Raw genomic sequence first — 16285 nt, forward strand, 5'->3', positions numbered from 1 at the left:
CCAATGCCAGGTGCCCCAGAGGGAGTGAACCTAACAGGCAATGATCAAGTGATCTCTCTCCTGTCATCCATCTCCACCCTCTGACAAACAGAGGCTAGGGACACCATTCTTTACCCATCCTGGCTAATAGCCATTTATGGATTTAGCCACCATGAATTTATCCAGTTCCCTTTTAAACTTTGTTATAGTCCTAGCCTTCACAACCTCCTCAGGTAAGGAGTTCCACAGGTTGACTGTGCGCTGTGTGAAGAAGAACTTCCTTTTATTTGTTTTAAACTTGCTGCCTATTAATTTCATTTGGTGACCCCTAGTTCTTGTATTATGGGAATAAGTAAATAACTTTTCCTTATCCACTTTCTCAACATCACTCATGATTTTATATACCTCTGTCATATCCCCCCTTAGTCTTCTCTTTTCCAAGCTGAAGAGTCCTAGCCTCTTTAATCTTTCCTCATATGGGACCCTCTCCAAACCCCGAATCATTTTAGTTGCCCTTTTCTGAACCTTTTCTAGTGCTAGAATATCTTTTTTGAGGTGAGGAGACCACATCTGTACACAGTATTCGAGATGTGGGCGTACCATGGATTTATATAAGGGCAATAATATATTCTCAGTCTTATTCTCTATCCCCTTTTTAATGATTCCTAACATCCTGTTTGCTTTTTTGACTGCCTCTGCACACTGCGTGGACATCTTCAGAGAACTGTCCACGATGACTCCAAGATCTTTTTCCTGACTTGTTGTAGCTAAATTAGCCCCCATCATATTGTATGTATAGTTGGGGTTATTTTTTCCAAGGTGCATTACTTTACATTTATCCACATTAAATTTCATTTGCCATTTTGTTGCCCAATCGCTTAGTTTTGTGAGATCTTTTTGAAGTTCTTCACAATCTGCTTTGGTCTTAACTATCTTGAGTAGTTTAGTATCATCTGCAAACTTTGCCACCTCACTGTTTACCCCTTTCTCCAGATCATTTATGAATAAATTGAATAGGATTGGTCCTAGGACTGACCCTTGGGGAACACCACTAGTTACCCCTCTCCATTCTGAGAATTTACCATTAATTCCTACCCTTTGTTCCCTGTCCTTTAACCAGTTCTCAATCCATGAAAGGACCTTCCCTTTTATCCCATGACAGCTTAATTTACGTAAGAGCCTTTGGTGAGGGACCTTGTCAAAGGTTTTCTGGAAATCTAAGTACACTATATCCACTGGATCCCCCTTGTCCACATGTTTGTTGACCCCTTCAAAGAACTCTAATAGATTAGTAAGACATGATTTCCCTTTACAGAAACCATGTTGACTATTGCTCAACAGTTTGTTTTTCTGTGTGTCTGACAATTTTATTTTTAACTATTGTTTCGACTAATTTGCCCGGTACCGACGTTAGACTTACCGGTCTGTAATTGCCAGGATCACCTCTAGAGCCCTTTTTAAATATTGGCGTTACATTAGCTAACTTCCAGTCATTGGGTACCGAAGCCGATTTAAAGGACAGGTTACAAACCTTAGTTAATAGTTCAGCAACTTCACATTTGAGTTATTTCAGAACTCTTGGGTGAATGCCATCTTGTCCCGGTGACTTGTTAATGTTGAGTTTATCAATTAATTCCAAAACCTCCTCTAGTGACACTGCAATCTGTGACAGTTCCTCAGATTTGTCCTTTTCTGATGTGCCAGATTATTTTTATGTGACTGTTTATCATCTGATCCGGCCCTTACATTATCCTCTTCCGTCCTCTGCTCCTGACTATAACCTGGAGATTCTCTATCATCAGACTCTCCCCTAAGAGAAGTCTGTGTCCGATCCACATGCTCCTCTGCAGCAGTCGGCTTTCCCCCATCTTCTAGTTTAAAAACTGCTCTACAACCTTTTGAATGTTTAGTGCCAGCAGTCTGGTTCCACTTTGGTTTAGGTGGACCCCATCTCTCCTATATAGGCTCCTCCCATCCCAGAAGTTTCCCCAGTTCCTAATGAACGTAAATCCCTCCTCTCTACACCATCGTCTCATCCACGCGTTGAGACTCTGAAGCTCTGCCTGCCTACCCTGCCCGTGGAACTGGGAACATTTCTGAGAATGCCACCATAGAGGTCCTGAATTTCAGTCTCTTCCCTAGCAGCCTAAATTTGGCTTCCAGGACCTCTCTCCTACCCTTCCCTATCTCATTGGTACGTACATGTACCACGACCACTGGCTCCTCCCCAGCACTACACATAAGTCTATCTAGATGCCTCGAGAGATCCGCAACCTTCGCACCAGGCAGGCAAGTCACCGTACGGTTCTCCCGGTCATCACAAACCCAGCTATCTATGTTTCTAATAATCGAATCTCCCATTACTAACACCTGCCTTTTCCTAGAAACTGGAGTTCCTTCCCCCGGAGAGGCAACCTCAGTGCGAGAGGCAACCCCAGCACCATCTGGAAGGAGGGTCCCAACTACGGGAAGGTTTCCCTCTGCTCCCATTGATTGTTCTGCTTCCCTGGGCCGTTCTTCCTCCTCAACAGCACAGGGGCTGTCTGACCGGAGGTGGGACAATTCTAGTGTCCCGGAAAGCCTCATCAGCATACCTCTCTGCCTCTCTTAGCTCCTCCAGTTCCGCCACCCTGGCCTCCAAAGTCCGTACATGGTCTCTGAGGGCCAGGAGCTCCTTGCACCGACTGCACACATACGCCACCCACCCACAGGGCAGGTAATCATACATGCTACACTCAGCGCAATAAACAGGATAGCCCCCACTCTGCTGCTGGGCTTCTGCCTGCATTGTCTCCTAGTTAATGGAAGGGTGGTTTAAAGAAAAGAGGTTTTGAAATGTGATTTGGATTATAGGTTTTAAGGGGACTACAGGGGAACAGATAGGACTGATAAGGGACCCCCCCTTACAAAACTCCCTGTTAGCAACCCCTGGTCGCTTGTGTGCTGCTTTATAAAGCCCTGGCCTGAGTGAATGCCCCGCCCACTGATTAAGGCTCAGCCAATTACCAGAGGCTTGGAGCTTTCCAACCTTCCTTTGAAGCTCAGGCCTACAACTGCGGTGTGCAAAGGCAGCACGTGCCAAAGCTTGGTTGGGGGGGGCGTGGGGGTGCAAAGGCAGCACGCGCGGCTCGGTGTGGGGGTGCAAAGGCAGCACGCGCGGCTCGGGGGGGGGGTGCACAGGCAGCACCACCGGCTCGGGGGGGTGCACAGGCAGCACGCGCGGCTCGGGGGGGTGCACAGGCAGCACGCGCGGCTCGGGGGGGTGCACAGGCAGCACGCGCGGCTCGGGGGGTGCACAGGCAGCACGCGCGGCTCGGGGGGGGGCGTGGGGGTACACAGGCAGCACGCGCGGCTCGGGGGGGTGCACAGGCAGCACGCGCGGCTGGGGGGGCGTGGGGGTGCACAGGCAGCACGCGCGGCTCGGGGAGGTGCACAGGCAGCACGCGCGGCTGGGGGGGTGCACAGGCAGCACGCGCAGCTCGGGGGGGGGGTGCACAGGCAGCACGCGCGGCTCGGGGGGGGGTGCAAACGCAGCCTCGCTCCACTGCGCCCCCGGGGGGAGCCCGCCCGGACCAGGGGCATTTTCCCCTCCGAGAGGCAGCGCAGCGAGGCGCGCAGTAACTTTTGTCGCCGCGCTCGCAGGCAGAGCCGGAGCGACCGAGCGAGGGAGGGAGGCGGGTCAGCGCGCAGCGACCCCCCCACCCCCAATAGCCGCCCGGCTCCCTGCCCCGGCGGGGCGCGTTGCCGCTGGAGCCCCGGGGCTGGGTCCCGCCCCTGCCCGGCTGCCATTGGACGCCTGCCCGGACTCGGGCGCTCCCAGTGGCTGCCGGAGGTGCCCGTCAGCGGGAGGCTGCCCGGCGCCAGCCGGGGCAGAGCGGCCGCCGGGGGACGCGCCGGGGCTGGGGCCGGGGCCGGGATGCTGCGCCCGCTCCCCGGCAGGTGGCTGCCCCGGGCTGCGCGCTGAACGCGCCGCTCCCGCCGCCCCAGCGCACCCGAGCCGGCCCCGGGAGCTGGCGCTGCCCGGCCGGGGCATGTCCAGGAAGAAAACCCTCAAGAGCAAGGGGGGGAGCAGCCCCCCGCCCGCCTCCGCGCTGCCCCCCGCCGCCGCCGAGAGCGGCCCGGCCGGCGGGGCGGCGGCGGCGGCCGGAGCCAAGGGGGGCAGCCGCCGCCCCCGCCCCCGCCCGGAGCTGCCCCTCAACGGGGCGGTGCTGCCCAGCCGGCCCTCCCTGAGCAGCAGCGGCGAGTTCTACGACGTGGCCTTCAAGGTAAGGGCAGCACCGGGGCAGCGACCCCCGGGCGGGACCCGGCGGCGCCGGGAGGGGCGCGCGGAGCCCGGGGCTGGCGAGGGAGCCAGGCGGATACCGGGAGGGACGCACCGAGCCAGGGGTTGGGGAGGGGACCCCGGGGCGCTGGGCCAGGGCGCGCAGCCCGCAAAGTTTGGGGGGAGGACTAGGATGCTTGGAGGGAACCAGGGTGCCGGGCAGGGGCGCGCCGAGCCCGGGGCTGGCCCGGCTGGGGAGGGTGGCGCCGGGCAGGAGCGCGCCGAGCCCGGGGCTGGGGAGGGGAGCCCGGAGGGCACGGACCCGCTGCTGCGGGGCGGGTCCCGGCGCGCACAGATTCGAAGGGGTCGGAGACCCGAGGGGTCGGAGGGCCCCAGGGCGATATGAGTGGGAGAGTTTGGCCCCGGAGCTTGGAGCGCGCTGGCCCACGGGGAGAGCCCGACGCAAGTCGCGGGGACCGGGCCGCCCCCCCAAGTTTTAAGGCGCAGGGGCCCGGCGTTGGTTGGCGCGGGCTGTTTGGGGGCGCAGGGGGGCTACAGGAACGACCCGGCAGCCCCAGAGACCAGGAGAGGCCAGCGGGGTTGAGGAGTAGGCTGTAGGCAGCCCGAGGCCAGGATGTCCTGGCACACGGCCCAGCCGCGGGGGAGAGCCCTGCGCGGGGTGCCGGAAAGTGGGGTGCACTCGGGGCCGTCCGGGAGTAGCTTGCAGAGGGTCAGGCCGTGGCTGCAGAGAAGGGGAGCGGGGGGAACATCTCCAAGGGGGAATGGCGGCGGGGTGGCTGGACATGTTAAATGAACCACTCCAGAGATCTCTCCCCCCCCACCCGGCGGTCAGGCCCCTGGCGATGGGTCAGGGGAGGCTCGGGGAAAGGGAGGGGATCCGCACGGCTTCCCAGCCCGGAGTCTCCGCGCCAACTTTGCTCCCAGGGAGGCTGGGCAGGGTCGGAGACGGGTGGGAAGGCGAGGCTGGGACCGAGCCCTGCAGCTTCACTCGGTCGGTGGAATAGAGCCCGGGAGCTCGCATTGAGAGCCGTGGAGCTGCACCTTAGCAGCCGCCGGGAAGCGGGGCGGGAGTTGGGCTGGGTACAGAGGAGGGTCTCCCTGGAACCAGGGGGAAAGGGAGTTAGTGGAGAGGGTAAGGGCAGATCTTCGTGTGTCTTCCCCCCAAACCTAACCCCTGGCACCCAGCCTGCCACTGCTATGACTTCCAACTACAAGGCTCCAGGAAAAGTTCCCCTACCCGGCCCAGAACCCTGGCTGCGGTGAGCCCTGCAGGGCAGAGATTTCCCTTGTTTTTCACCTACGCTTTATTTTACTCTGGACATCTGCGCTAGCGTGTGCAGCAACCCCCCTTGGCTGGCACGGGCGGGGCCCCCCCTTTCCCTGTTAGGCAGTTCCCGGAGTGGTGCCCTACTAACTTCCACTCTTCTGCAGCCTCCCTGGCCCCCGCCCCAGTGGGTCTGAAAAATGGGGTTGAAAAGAAACAGCTGAAGATGTTCCTGTCTTAACAGCCCGGTGACAAGATGACTAGTCAGTTATGTGCCATAGGGACCATGGGCATTAAGGGGTGCAGTGTTACCCTTTGTGATCTTGTAGCTTTCACTGGAACGTTAAAAAGTCAGTGTCCCCCTGTGTACAGCAGCTGCTCTTCCTTTGCCTCTGGAGTTCTGGAAGTGAGCTGCATTCTCTGTAGGGCAGTGGTGCCTCTTGTCCCCAGGCACTGGGCTAGGTGTGGTACCAAGAGAGAATTACAAACCTGCCCACGGTCTCTTGTGCAGGCGGCTACTCCAGATACAGTTCCTCTTCGTGCTTGTGGGGGAGAAGCTCCCTGAAAAACGTACTGGGAAGGGGGGCACTGTTCAGATAATCTCGCCTCTAAACCCCCAAACATGCTCATTTCTCTTCTGATTCTTCATCACTGGGCTGCAGCAGTGAAATTAGATTGGTCAGTTTCGCTCTCTGAGTCTCAGGCACAAGTGACTGGGATCCAGCGGGTGGTTTAAATGCAAATCACTTCCCACCCTCCTTAAAAATCCTCCTTTTCTACTGACCTTTTACAATGACGAATACAAAGCTTTCTGTTCCAATTAGGTATTGGAACCCTCTGGTTCCCCCTTAACAACATCTAAACTTGGCTTCTAAACCAAGATGACAGTGTTCCTCTAACCAGCTGCAATGTGCTGATTCTGCCTGCTGCTGATGGAATTTCATTAGTTTGTACCTTTAGCCTGGTCTGTGTCTCCTCCGTATTTCTGGGGCACCTATCACCACTGGATCTAAGTGTCAATTCCAGTGCAGTCACCTTGGAGCCCTCTGTTTGCCCACCTTGGAGCCCTCTGTTTTTGTTTGTCCCGAATCTGTAATTTCACATGACCCAGCCTGCTCTGAGCCTTGCCTTAACCCAGTTCCCTCTGGCGTTGAGGATCAAGCTGTGTGGAAGCCAGTGCGGGTTGCAGCAAGGTACGAACCTTGGCGCAGTGTATAAAGAGACTCGGTGCCTTTGGCACCCTGTGCAGCCAGGAGTCCAGGACATGATTGAAAATCAGTGTGCGGCCTGACAGATCAATTGCCTTTGGCTGAAGTGAATTCAGTGCTCCTGACACATCCGCAGCCCTGGAGCCTGAACGGTTCTGTTTCCTCTCCAGAGAAGGTGCAGCAGAGGCAGCAGCAGCTCAAGCTTCCCTGCCTCAGCTCTAGCTTGCAAGGCTCCTCTCTCGCTGTCCGTCTCTCTGACCCATCCCGTCCTTGGCCTCTGCCGAGATGGCCAGCAAGGGGGCCAGGGACTGTTCACTGCCGTGTTTTTTCCTGACTGGGACACCTGCTCCGTTAGGAACTGGATAGAAAACTCCAAGATGTTTCAAATAAGCCAAAGAGCTGCCAGCAGGAGCTACCAGCCTCTAATTGAATTTGGTCTGGCTTCGTGTTTGAACGAGTGACAGAGATGAATGGCCCCGCAGCCTGTAAAGAGCTGATTTGTAGGACTCTTATTCCCAGTCGCTGGAGGGCTCTAGTCCTCACCAGAGATCATTGCTGTGTACAGAAGCGCAAGGCAGAGGCTACACTCTGACCTTTAATGCACTAGTGTACAACGGGCCTGACTTCAGGTCAACCGAGCGATGTCAGGATATAACCTGAGATCAGACTCTGACTCCGTGGACCTTCCCCATCTCGCATTCTGGCAGCTGCCCAAGATGATGAGAAACTCAGTGCATCTGTCCAAATCCAAGTGACTTGCTAGCGAGTCGGTGTCTGTGAACCTATAAAGATTAAGGCCCTGTCCTGTCCTGTCCCCAGTTAATGAGTGGGACTGGTGCAAGTGAGATTTGTCCTCCTTGGCCTTTTGTTGTGAATAACAGCCCCGTGGGGACGTTGCTGATCCCACTAAACTCCCTGCACTTGGGCAGACTCAGAATTCCAAGGCTGGAGTTGAGAAATGAACTTGGAGCTGGCCCTCTTGCCAGAAATCTAGACCAGAACTCCCTCCTGCCATGCAAGCAGCTATCTTAGCCGGAGAGATGATTGTTTATTACAGGACACCGAGTGAGACTGATTTGCGGAGAGCTAATCTTTGTAAGGGAAGCCATCTGCTGCCTGGCTGGGTTGACAAGCTCCATTTTTAAGGTTATAATGCATATAACATTGGTGTGTGTGTGCGTGTATCAGACCTTGGAGCACAATGCTTTTGGGTACTGTTACAATTTACACACTAAGTAATAAGAGCGGGCTGGGGGTGGGGGTGGATGGGCTGCTGCTCAGGCACAGAACTCCCAGGATGAAATCCTGGCCCGTCAATGGGAGTTTTGCCACTGGAATTGCACCCCTGGTTTCTAGTCCGTCTTTGCCAGTGTCCCCTCAATAAGTCAGTTGGGGCCTGATCCAAAGGCCACTGAAAGCAAAGCTGGTCAATCGGCTCACTTCAGTGGGCTTTGGGGCAGGCCCGCAGAAGTACTGGGCATCCACAAATCCCAGTGAAGCTGATGGAAGATGCAGGTGCTCAGCACCTTTAAAATTAGCCCACTGACTTCTCTGGGCTGCATCCTGCTCCACTGAAGTGAATGAAACCTGAGTGCAACTGTTACCGTTCCCCTGTCTGTAAAACGGAGACGTGGCCCAGATCCTCCAAAGCTTTCGGGCCCCGTTACTGACTTGTGCACATGCTGCTGTTAATGGTGTGTAGCATCTAGGCTTGAGGACAATATCTCCAAACCGTACATACTGGCTGTACGTCGTAAGAGTGCCCTGAGGATCTTCGAGGGTTATTAATGTGTATTTTAAAAATTGCCGGGTTACATGGCATGTCTGGTTAAATAACGTACCTTTGTACATCCAGAATAACTAGGGGTCAGATTCTGATACCCTGTTACCCTTACTCCTCCTGCAGTCCCAGTGACTTGCATGTAACGTAGGAATTGCCATAATGGATCAGACCCAAGGTCCATCTACCCCCGTATCCTGTCTCCAAGAGTGGCCAGTGCCAGATGCTTCAGAGGAAGGTGGAAGAACCGCACAGTAGCAGATATGGGATAATCTGCCACCCACATTAGGTGTCATCCTGGTCTCTAAATGTCAGGGTTTGGCTTAAATCCTGAACTATGAGGTTTAATGTCGCTAACAAAAATTTTGGAAGGATTAACTTGTCAAAATATCACCGGTCCCTTTTGGAATCTTGCTGAATTCTTGGCCTTAGCAGGTGGCAATGAGTTCCAAAGTCTAATTACATGGTGGGTAGAAAAAAATAGTCACTCTTATCAGTTTTGCATTTACCACCGTTCTATTTCATTAAATGGATCACTTGATGATTACCTCCTCTGTTCATTCCCTCTGAAGCACCTGGCACTGGCCACTGTGGGAAGACAGGATACTGAGCTAGATGGACCTTTGGTCTGACCCAGTGTGGCCATTCTTATGTCCCCTTATTTTTGTGTTATGACACAGGGAGAACAGAAGCTCTCAAAGCATCTCTCTCTAATGAAAGCGATTGAGGTTTGTCGCATACTGTCTTTTGCCAGGGTCCTAAAGTTATCTGCTGTAAGCATCATGTGAACAGCAGCATTTGGCCATTGCAAGGCAGATTCGTGGATGTCGTAGCAATCTGTACAGGGGATTTTTCTTCCTTTGGTCAAAGTCAGACACCACGGGGGTGTGTCTCTAATCTCGGACAAGTGATAATTTTTAATAACTTTTTTTAAAAGTAGAAAACTTGTTCTCACTCCTGGCCTTGAGTAAAAGTGAATCTAACTGTAGCCCCAAGCCTGCAAACATGGAGGCATGTGTTTAACTTTGAGTGCATGAGTAATCCCGTTAACATCAGTGGGGTCTTCGGTGCCGGGGGCAGTCTCGGTAGTTAGGTTTCCCCTAAGGAAAACCCTCCTCCTCCTTTTTACAATAATGTCTAACTTGCATTGCGCTTGTTTTTCTGTCATAGGTGATGTTGGTTGGTGACTCTGGGGTTGGCAAAACCTGCCTTCTGGTGCGGTTTAAAGATGGCGCTTTCCTGGCCGGCAGCTTCATTTCTACGGTTGGAATTGACTTCAGGGTAAGGTGCTGTTGAACAGCTTTATACAATGTTGCTTTTTCGTGGTGTCCCTCCCTCCCCCGACCCTCCTTCCTGTATTCAACTATTCCGTGAGTAGCAAATGCCAACCTCCGAGTTCTCAGGGTGAGGAAGATGTCCTCCACAGCTGCTGCTAAAGCACCATCAGGGTTACACACATGTGCTTTGCACAGCCATTGCTTTCTTTATCTGCTCTAGTGGAGTGTCAGAACGTGATGTATTGCCATCTCAGGGTGTGGGGAAACGGGTTTTCTATTGCCATAGGCTAGTAATAGCCTGGGAAATTCGGATGGGAGAAGCAGAAGCTTCATATTTTCTGTTTTAAGATGCTGCTTTGATGTATGTGTATTGTGATGTCATAATCACAGGCATATGACCTCACTGCAGGGTACAGCATGAGTTGAAAACCTCAGCGGGTAGGAGAGAGCTTCATTCAGACCCATATAGCTACGCTGTTAACAATGGGAGCAGTGCTAGATATGTGCCAAGGCTGAGCCCTGGCACCTCTGGGCTTGGCAGTCCATAGCCCCGGCACCTCTGGGCTTCCTGCATCAGTTATGAATGTAAAAAAATTGCTTGAGCTCCAGCACCTCTTCCATTACAAATTAAGCACTGAATGGGACACAGGAAAATACTGGCGAAGGAATGTTTCGTTTAATCTCCACCCTCCCCACTGTTCTTTTTCGAAGCCTGCTTGAGGGGAGTGCTTCCTTTTCAGGCATGCCTTGTTTCTGTGCAGTGCATCAGCCCCGAGCTGTGGGAAGGACTTTCTGACATGCAAGAGGCCGCATCTGAAAGTGTGTTTTGTTTGTCTGTGTTACAGTGTGGGTTACGCTGCAGCAGCCACACCACTTTAGGCGGATCTCAAAAGCAAAGTAGAGTCAGGCCTGTTCCTATGGCATAGGGACCCACCAGCAAAGCAGACCAGGGCACTGCTGGAAGTGATGATGCTGACACCGGGACATACTTGTCCCTCCGAGCCTGTGTGACCCTGGGTCCTAGCACAGTTCTGGGCAGCCCAGGTGCTGATCAGTACTGGCTTCATAGAAGATCAGAAACAGAGGTCCTGATCACGCATGGTTTAAAGGGCCACATAGCATCCTTTGTTCACAAATTTCTGATAGTGTCTTGGGGAACTACATTCTATGTGCCTGCATCCCTCCTGTTGTTTTAACTTAATACAGTAGTTGCACTCCAATGTCCATTGAACAGCACATGACTTCCTGATCAGTGAAATTTGTCCCCAGATTTAGGTTTTATATTATAAGCTTTTTAAAAAGAGAAAAACAGAAAACCAATCAAAATATTTCTCTCAATATTTAAAAAAATAACTTAAATGGAAACTCCTTTTGCAAACAGAAAATTCCCGTGCAGCATTTGCAACCAGAACTTTGCAGCACTGTGCTAGTGCTCGGGAGTGAAAATTAGTGGGAATTGACTGTGATTCTCCAATCTATTTTCTTTGTCTGAGCTGAGAAATGCAAAAAATAAAGAGGCAGCATAAATAGTGCCTAGTTAATGAGATGTGTAACATTCTTTCAGTTTTAGTAATCTAAGGTGGTGAGAGTAAGAGAGAGGAAGAAATTCCATTCCCTTAATAGTATGATTATTATTTTTAGACCTGACTGTCCTTTTAAACAGCTGCTACATTTCTCCTCAGAGGTGCTTGCATTTGTAAGGTGTGTCTATATCGATTGGCAAGAGGTTCCTGGGCAATGTGCAGTGTTTCCTATTGATATAGTACTTCTCATCCCAATCCAGGATATTAAAGAAGGCCTCCTGTTTTATAGTGGGTCTTCCTCGGGTTCGAAATCGGGAGTTCACAACCACCTGCCCGTCCCATGTTGCTACAGGGGAGGGGAGTCCCAGCTAGAGCCTGCTACATGGAGCTGAACGGCGGCTCTGGGGGACCCTCGTATGGAAAAGGTTGCGCGTCACTGGCCCATCACTGTGTCAGTGGGAGCAAAGCCTGCTCCAGCTCCTCCAGCAGGTCAGCATGAATACAGAGTCTTTCAAGGCTGGAGGGGCTGGGAAGGAGCCCGCCTTGGAAAGGCGGCTGGTAGAGCTTTCGCTTCTCAATGTGCACATGTCCCAGTCATCCGTGAGACGCCCAGCACGCAAACGGAGCTGGGATACTTTGCTGTCCTGCAGCCCCACCTCTGGAGCCTGAAAACAAACGCGCTGCGTGAGCCGCTCAGATACCCTCACTGAGCCCATCCGTATTCCAAACCTGTCGTGTCAACAGGCTGCATACGAATGCGAATAATGAGGGAATGAAATGGATTCGTCTCCCCCCATTAGCATCAGACATAGTGTTTACCTGAATATTAAACGTAAATAAACAAGAACCCAGCAAACCGAGAGAACGGCTGATGGCAGCGCGGGCAGCTCGCTTTGGTGAGATGGAGCTGGAGAGCATGTTGCAGCAGATCCTGTGTCGTTGCTTATGGCAGCCTCGTGCTGTTGAGTTGCACGTTTCCTGAGTTCTCTCAGCATTTCAGAGCCCCTCGGCTCCCTGGTGCATTGATGTGGCGTACGCCAGATCTTCAGCTGCCAGCTGCATTCTTCCCGATCAGGACTGAGAACTGCCACCACGGGTAGCCCCGTTTAACTCAGGCTTGCTGCTAAATTTCAAGGAGCCCTTTCAATGTGCCACCGCACAGGCCCAGCTTTCCAAACTGTCAGCCAGAGAAAATATTTCTCTTTAAACGTAATAGTTTTGTGTATGTTTCATGCTGGTGACAGCCCTGGAGACCTCAGTTGATCTGCAGAACAGTTAAACCACGGACAACCACAGCGCACACGTGCCATTGTGTGTCTGCTGTTACCTGGACGTGACCAATTCAGGGAGCAAGGGAGGTCAGCCTCAGTGGCCCACTCAGCCTGTGGCCTCCTGTAGGCGAGTTGCAGCCTGGACAGGTGGTAGCGGATTCTTTCCAAACACTCCATGTTTCTAAGTGGCAATTGTGTCCTGCGAAGACACTCTCTGTTGTGAAGGGCTTGTTCTTTAGGGGTGACCATGTCACGCCGCTGGTGAGCCGGGATCGAGCTCCTGAAGGCTGGATGCCCATCCAGCATGAAGAGGTGAGTAATTCTCTTTGGCATTAGAGATTTGTGCTGCCATTTCTGGGGGCAGCCCCCAGGACGTCAGCTTCTTGCCACCAGGGCCCTGCCTGTCTCGAAAATAACCTGTTTGTATCATTTCATGTTTTATTTAAGGGACAGCAGTCCAGAGAGAGAATACAAGGCCGTGGAACCAGCTTTTTATGAGAGAGTAAATGCCCAAAAGTAGCCATTTAGTGGCGTTTGGCTCCATGAACATCGCAAGGAAAACTGGTTCATGAAAGTTCCTAAGCATGTTTTTATGTCCTGTTGATGTCAATGAAGTAGATCAGTCCCGCGGACAGCAATTCCGGGCCCCAGGCAGACCAGTCAGTGGGCCCCCATGCACATACTAGCCACGACTGCACGGACGTGATCCACCTGGCATTTGGGAGATGCTGCACCTGTGCTGGCTGGTGCCACTTCCGCCTTGATTCATTAGCACTTACCCCTTGCACTTGGTAAGGCAACTCCCATCTTTTCATGTGCTCTAATGCATATACTGCCTACTGTATTTTTCACTCCGTGCATCTGATGAAGTGGGTTTTAGCCCACGAAAGCTTATGCCCAAATAAATTTGTTAGTTTCTAAAGTGCCACGAGGACGACTCCTTGTTTTTGATAATACAGACTAACACAGCTACCCCTCTGAAACCTGTCATGAATGCCTAACCCATGATGGACTACAGTCATTCATGGACTATTCCTGATTTCTGCAGGGGTATTTGTTGTTCATAAGGACTCTCCAGGCTCTGGATTGTTTGAAATTCATGTTTCTTGTTGTGAGATCGGTTCTCAAACTCACATGGTTTTGTGTCTACTCCTTGATTGAGTGAGCCGTTTTTTTTTAAACAGCAGAACAAGATATAATGAGCTGCTGGTTTGAATGTTCAGACATTTGTGTTAAACGTAAATCTGGGATTTGTGAACACTTTCACAACTATGTAGCAGTCTCCTGAATAGCTGATAGCTCTGTGACCAGTAGCATGTTGAAATTGGTGCTTTATCTGTGAATTGGTTGTTTTGCTGCTTGACTAGCTGTACTAACAGCCTGGATTTGGGGTATATTGCACCTTTCATAGCATGATGTCCCTCCTTTTGCATCACTGTAACAGTAGCTTTTGGGCTGGTTTTTCACATTGCTATGCTGACTGATTTATCTCGCTGAATACTGATTGTGACCCTATAATAAATCAGTGACCTGTTCTTTATCTGTTACCATCCTATAACACCTTTCCTGCTGTGCCTGTCTGCTCCTTCCTTTACTTTTTTTGGTAGGCAGTAGCTCAAAATGTGTAAGAATCTTGCCCCAAGTGTAGATAGAAGTGTTAGGTACTTGCTGTGCCTATGATCCAAACCAAGCAAAAATATGTCCTTGTCAGCTTTGTAGTGTCCTTAATGCCTAGATCCAGCACAGAGCATTTAGATTCATTCTGTAGAAAACATGCACTTTTCCTCTAATAACTTCTTTCCCCCCAGGATTCTTTTCAGTAGTTCCTCAGATCTCTTCCATTTCTTGGAGGATTGCCATGAGATCAATGTTCCTTTCAAGTTGCTAGTAAGCAGGTGTATGAACAATATCTTTCTAGTATTTGGCTTTTTCTGGTACAGTGCCTAGGATAAGAGATAAAAGGATTGGTTCGAAATCTCTGTGGAAATACCAGAGGTGGTGCTACCTGCAAATAGAGTAGGCTTTAGGGACAGAGCAGGTGGATGAGTTTTACATAGCTGCCAAGTTACAGCTGGATTTGTAAAACCAAATTTAAAGTTATGGACTCGGTTTTGCTGAAAGTAATTGCTCAATATTTTATTTTAAAATGGAATGTGTTTTACTACCCAATGCAATGCCTAGAACACTGACTTTTGATACTGAAGTCCGATGAATTATTCATTGGAATGCCTTCTGCATTTTCTAGTACCAGTAGACAATCAAATTATGGTTAACTCACTTCTCCAGCATATCAGTTTATGCAACATATATTGAGTAGTCATGTGGCGAAACAATACAAAGAAAACTATGTAACTCTGCTGAAACTTATTACGGATTTTGAAAAGAACTAATGGGTTTTGGACATGGAGATGTACAGCCAGAAGACTCTTATCTGCAGCAACTGTGTAATTGTACATCTCTTACAGTTTGCATCGCAAGGCTGATGAGTCTGTCACTTGATAAGATGGGAGGTTTTTGCTGCATGAGTGGATGTGGTTTTTAATTTGTGTTTTGTCTAATAACAAAACCATCGCATCACAACTTTGTGTAATCTAGGGATTTGGCATCAAATTTTCTGACTAAAGTAAATTAACTATATATTGTTTTCAGTAAGCTATAATTAAGGGACTTTATACTGACAAATGCTGGGCTATTGCTGTTTAATGAAAAGGGAAATTAATTAATTTTCCCTGTCATGGTAAGGCTGTTGTAAAGTATCTTGAGATTCAGCTGCAAACGTAAAATGTTGCTGCTTCAACGGAGGTGCCAAAACTCTTTGCAAAATTAATCCACTCGCCAACCTGTGAGATAAGTACTGTCTCTTTCATTGCACGGATGGGGAAATCTGAGGCACAAGAGGGTAGGGAACTTATCCATGGTCACAGCTGGGGTCATTGGCTGTTGAGAAGAAAACCTGAATCCCCATGATACAGAGCACCATGCTCGCCTCCGCTAAGGTCCAGAAAACCAGACCAGAGGTCTGCTGGCGGCTTGGTTATACCCTCCAAAGCTCGAGATTCCAAGAGAAGGCAGCAGGTCTGCCTAAGCCATGCCGGGGTATCACCCGGGGGGGTTAAGGCCCTTGGGTTTCTGGGGAATTCTGCATCCCTTTTGGATTGTACTAATCCAGGGGTGGCCAGACTGCGGCTCACGAGCCACGTGTGGCCCTTTAAGTGCGGCTCCCTGTTATGTGTCCCGCCCGCCCCAATCTCCGCCTAGCAGACTGGGGGGGAAGAGGCTCAAGGCTTCCACCCTGCGGGGGGGCTTCTGCCAGAGACGACTGGTACCTGCTGAGAAGGGGCGGGGGGCACAACTTGAAGGTTTGCCTCCCCCCACGCCTGCCCCCTCACCTGCTGCTCCCAGGCGTTAGCGCCGCCTGTGGCGAGGCAGCAGCAAGCAGCTGGGCGCTGCAGGGAGGGGCCACTGCTTTAGCTCTCTCTGCAGCTCCCAGCTGTTTGGGGCCGCCCCTCCCCAGGGCCGCAGCTCCCAGCTTGTCAGCTCCAGCAGCTGCCGTGCAAGGACGGGGGCCTGGGGGCACCCTGTGATCGAGTGGGGCCAGCAACCCTGGCAAAAATATGTGGGGGCACGTGACCCCATGTGCCCCCCCCATGCATTGCCTCTGGCTTCTGCCCAGCAGGGAGGGGGGCCTCAGGGCTCCAGCC

At 51.7% G+C, this 16285-nt stretch overlaps 1 protein-coding gene across 3 annotated transcripts in view; it reads left to right on the forward strand.

Moving 5' to 3' along the window:
- Positions 1-3822: 3822 nt before the first annotated feature.
- RAB26 (RAB26, member RAS oncogene family) overlaps positions 3823-16285 on the forward strand; it is a 191169-nt gene continuing 178706 nt past the window's right edge. Inside the window, exons 1-2 of one of the 3 annotated variants that reach the window (XM_044979688.1) lie at positions 3823-4244; positions 9684-9794. In XM_044979688.1, coding sequence (XP_044835623.1) covers positions 4011-4244; positions 9684-9794 — 345 coding nt within the window. In that variant the 5' untranslated portion in view covers positions 3823-4010. The remainder of the gene's footprint in view (positions 4245-9683; positions 9795-16285) is intronic. The other 2 variants (XM_044979689.1, XM_044979690.1) reach the window with 2 other exon arrangements.

Source organism: Mauremys mutica, chromosome 11 (assembly GCF_020497125.1).
Source record: "Mauremys mutica isolate MM-2020 ecotype Southern chromosome 11, ASM2049712v1, whole genome shotgun sequence".
Lineage (NCBI taxonomy): Eukaryota > Metazoa > Chordata > Testudines > Geoemydidae > Mauremys > Mauremys mutica.